This window comes from Octopus bimaculoides, chromosome 12 (genome assembly GCF_001194135.2).
Source record: "Octopus bimaculoides isolate UCB-OBI-ISO-001 chromosome 12, ASM119413v2, whole genome shotgun sequence".
NCBI classification, from domain to species: Eukaryota; Metazoa; Mollusca; class Cephalopoda; order Octopoda; family Octopodidae; genus Octopus; species Octopus bimaculoides.
The window spans coordinates 62,549,558-62,551,891 of NC_068992.1; the positions used below are offsets into that span (position 1 = coordinate 62,549,558).

A 2,334-nucleotide genomic window follows, 5' to 3' on the forward strand; every position below is an offset into this window, starting at 1 on the left:
TATATATACCCATGCATTTATATATATATATATATACACACACACATATATATATGCATATACATACATACATATATATATTTATCTACCTAACTGCATATAAGAACATAACATACCTACATATATATATACAAACATACAAATTCAGATTTGTTTGTGGACAAATTGAAAGCAACAATTTTCTTAACTTATGGTCTTGGTAAAGGAATGGTGGGATATATGGCTGAAATGGAACCCAAGCGAGTACGCAGGTCTGAAAACCATCGAAGTTCCGGCTGCAGAGATATGGACGCCAGATTTGGTCTTGTTCAACAAGTAAGTTGGACGTGTGTTGCCTCTTTTTGCTGGTTATGGTCTCTCTCTCTCTATCTTTCTTCTTAATCTCTTTCTCTTTTATATCTTTGTTTAAACTCTCTTTTTTTTAACATCACTTAATACGGTACTAATTTTAATCCATCATCTAATTAGATAAAATGGCATCTAAACATTTAACTCTCTCTCTCTTTGTCCTTCCATGATTTCTATATTTTATCACATTTTCTGGGTTTTGGGGAGGGGTGGGGGGCTTCCTTCACATTGGCCTGCATATATATATATATATATATATATATATATATATATACAAATAAAATTATACATATATATATTTATATATAAGTTTATATATGTATTCATAAATGAACATATGTATATACATATACTATCTATATGTATATACGCATACACATATGTATGTAGATATATTTGAATATATGTATATACATATGTCCCTTTTCATGTGTGGGTGGGTGTGTATGTGCGTATATGTAAGTGTGTGGGACTGTCATGTCCATGTGGTTATGAAGATCGAGGCCTATTTTTCGAGTTACTTCTCTCAGAGCATTGCGTAGACCAGTATTGGTCGGACCAATGCTTTGCGAACGAATACCGGCAGCTGGATTACCAACGGTCATTATTATTTCTTAAGCAAGTAGAACTAATCGTCCCTTCGGATTAATATCTCTGCATATTTCTTGGATGGCTGTAGCGGATGTTATATTGCAGATGTACATTCGGGTCAAGCTTCCATATTCTAAAGAATTATAATTTTGTCACATTCTCTGGACAGATTTGCTGGTCTCAACGACAAATTTCACTTGTAGTGGCCCTAACCAAACTCCTACGGCAGTTATATATATATATAACTCTTCTTCCTCCTCCTTCATCATCATCATCGTCTTCTTCTTTTTCTTCTTCTTCTTCTTCTTCTTCTTCTTCTTCTTCTTCTTGTTCTTGTTCTTGTTCTTGTTCTTGTTCTTGTTCTTGTTCTTGTTCTTGTTCTTCTTGTTCTTCTTGTTCTTGTTCTTGTTCTTCTTCTTCTTCTTCTTCTTCTTCTTCTTGTTCTTCTTCTTCTTCTTCTTCTTCTTCTTCTTCTTCTTCTTCTTCTTCTTTCTCTTTGTCATCCCCATCGTCGCTCTTGTCCTCCTCCCCTTCTTCACCCTCGTCCTTATTCATTGTCATGAGCATCCTCCTCCTCCTCATCATCATCTTTTACTTCCTCCTTTGATCGTCGTCCTCCTCCTCGCCCACGTCCTTCCCTTCGACTTCTCCTCCCTCTTTTTATCTTCTACTTTCTATTCCTCTTAAATTATACCCCTCCTTCTCTTCCTTACCCTCCTTCTTCTCATCCTCCTTTTCCTCTTCTCTTTCAGTTTCATGATCACAAAGAATAATTTCAACATCATACTCGTCATCATTTCTTCTTTCCTTCTTCATTTGCGCTCTGTTTACTTTCAGTATTTTCCTAATCTAATGACCATTCTCTTCTTGCCCGCTCCTTATTCTTTTCACCTAAACTGAGATTATCACAAAATATTTTCAGTCACATTTAAGTATATATGCATGTGTGTGCGTGCGTGTGGATGTGCTTATATAAATATATATATATGTAGATGTATATATATTTGATATATATGCCTTGGATTGGTAAAGTGCTACTATAGTAATTTAACTAAGGGCAACCAATCATTGTTTAATTAAAAGTAATTAAAAGGGGACCACTTTGCTAGTCAAGAACCTGCATGAAGTGCTGCTGAGGTGATCATCTGGATTTTACTTATGCTCTCGATTCTTGTGCGCATATATATATATATATATATATATATTGCGGAGATGTACTTGCATAGCAGGTGACCTGATCTGAGATCGTGTGCTAAAGCAAAAAACAATTGCAGCGTGGAAGGTGTTTATAAGCTATTTAAAAGACACGCAAAACTGTTAGATTCACTTCAACATTTAAATTTTACTTTTCAATGAAAATATTTTCGTCGCTTTGAAACCGTGACCGGGTCACTG

General features: G+C 35.1%; 1 protein-coding gene across 2 annotated transcripts in view; it reads left to right on the top strand.

Moving 5' to 3' along the window:
* Window positions 1-2,334, top strand: part of LOC106867563 (acetylcholine receptor subunit alpha-like) — a 154,439-nt gene that overhangs the window by 77,201 nt on the left and 74,904 nt on the right. Inside the window, exon 3 of one of the 2 annotated variants that reach the window (XM_014912473.2) lies at window positions 206-315. The exons of the other annotated variant lie outside the window; for it this stretch is intronic. Within the exon in view, the coding sequence (XP_014767959.1) occupies window positions 206-315 (110 nt within the window). The remainder of the gene's footprint in view (window positions 1-205; window positions 316-2,334) is intronic. 2 annotated transcript variants of the gene reach the window in all.